We start from the raw sequence: 1,940 nt of genomic DNA on the forward strand, positions 1-1,940 counted from the left end.
TCTGGTATTCCCATCTCTTTCAGAATTTTCCACAGTTTATTGTGATCCACGCAGTCAAAGGCTTTGGCATAGTCAATAAAGCAGAAATAGATGTTTTTCTGGAACGCTCTTGCTTTTTCGATGATCCAGCGGATGTTGGCAATTTGATCTCTGGTTCCTCTGCCTTTTCTAAAATCAGCTTGAATGTCTGGGAGTTCATGGTTCACGTATTGCTGACGCCTGGCTTGGAGAATTTTGAGCATTAGTCACACACTTAGATGTACTATTTACCTTCATGGAGGTTTCAAGGAACCTGATGCAAAATTTGTATAAAGGACTACTGAGAAACCCCATAGGACATGTGAAGCATAAAGCAGAAGAAGAGAAAGTGAAAGTGAAGTCACTCAGTTGTGTCCGACTCTTTGTGAACCCACGGACTGTAGCTTTCCAGGCTCCTCTGCCCATGGAATTCTCCAGGCGAGAATACTGGAGTGGGTTGCCATTTCCTTCTCCAGGGGATCTTCCCAACCCAGGGATTGAATCCAGGTCTCCAGCATTGTATGCTGACTCTTGACTGTCTGAGCCACCAGGGAAGAGAAGAGATACCTAATTCTAGAATTTGGCTTTTGTTGGCCATTAGAGTGCATAGTGGCTATATGGGATGCATAGATCCTACCATGGGGTTCTATTCATCTCAGAGACTATTCTCCTTTCCGTGGCCATGATTCGAAGCAAAAGAAACCTCTTTCAGATTAAAGAGTGAAGCACCATTTTTTATGAATCGACACAGATGTTTGTACTTCCTACTTTTTCTTATACTTACCTTCCCTACAAATTAGCAGGGCTCCAATGAGACCTGAGTTCACGTCTTTCACCAGGTCCACATGAGAAAGATATGAGTAGGTGAGACATGGTGGGTCAGAGGCTGTTGGACCATTTTCTTTCAGGATCTGCCAGACGTAGGTATGACTTTTACCAGGAATGACTTTGTCATCTTCCTTCTCCCTTTGGCTGGTTTCATCCTCATATGCAGCACCTAAATCAAGGAGGGATAAAGTTGTCCTTTCTACGCCCATTGTCCACTCGAGGAGGCATCAAATTTATTGTTACCAGTAGACTCTATGCAAGAAGCAACTTTTCTGAAACAATTTGGAATACTAAACAGCAGCAGCTATAAATGAAGAGAAGCCGCCTTATGTATTTCAGAGGAGTTCATGACCACTAGGGCAAATGTGAGTGGTTGAGTGGTTCTGTGAGAACTTCAGATTGTAGCAATAATACTGCTTCCATTATTCCATCTTTTTACCTAATTCAAGTCAGTTCAATTCAGTAGACAAACATTGGGTATGTGCTTTGTTTCAGACTCTTTAGTAAGCACTGGTGAGGGTCAGGGAAGGGTGAGACGCAGAGATTTTTTTAACAGATATTTTCTTGCTCTCTCATTCTTAGTGAAGTTAAAATTGACCTCTGAATTATCTGATATCTTTATTCTACAATGAGCACTATATGTGTTCATTCTTAAAGCAGTGTTATTGGTTCTAGGTCATTTCATTGGACAGAAGTAGAAAATATTCAAAGGCACTGACCATAACACTTACACTGTTATTGAACTATTTTTCTAACAACTCACCTTGGTTTCTTGAATTCATAATGGTCTCTAGGACTCCAGAGCATTCAAGGCATTCAGGGTGTTCTTCATTTATACTCCATCTTACCCCACAATAGCTATACATCTAATAGAGGGACCTCTCTAACAGAGCACAGGAGACCCCTGCATTGACTCACTACAAAAGCAGCCTCCCTTATAAATGGGTATCCCTCCACTGGGCATTAGGGACAATTGGCTTCATCCAGAAGCAACAGGGGACCAATACTGGTGCTTAGCAGACCCTGGTGGACATTTAGAAAAACATGAGCTGCACTTCGGGATGGAGAAGGGCGTCATGTCTCTGTGTGATTGT

The 1,940-nt window shown here is 42.2% G+C and overlaps 1 protein-coding gene across 1 annotated transcript in view; it reads right to left on the minus strand.

Annotated features, from left to right (window-relative positions):
- The window catches only part of LOC104994768 (coagulation factor VIII-like), a 9,482-nt gene extending 7,787 nt beyond the window's left edge, over positions 1 to 1,695 (minus strand). The window contains exon 1 of the mRNA XM_010848424.1: positions 803 to 1,695. Within this exon, the coding sequence (XP_010846726.1) occupies positions 803 to 1,055 (253 nt within the window). The 5' untranslated portion in view covers positions 1,056 to 1,695. The remainder of the gene's footprint in view (positions 1 to 802) is intronic.
- Positions 1,696 to 1,940: the final 245 nt, after the last annotated feature.

The sequence above is a fragment of the Bison bison genome, unplaced genomic scaffold (genome assembly GCF_000754665.1).
Source record: "Bison bison bison isolate TAMUID 2011002044 unplaced genomic scaffold, Bison_UMD1.0 scf7180017850237, whole genome shotgun sequence".
Classification (NCBI taxonomy): Eukaryota; Metazoa; Chordata; class Mammalia; order Artiodactyla; family Bovidae; genus Bison; species Bison bison.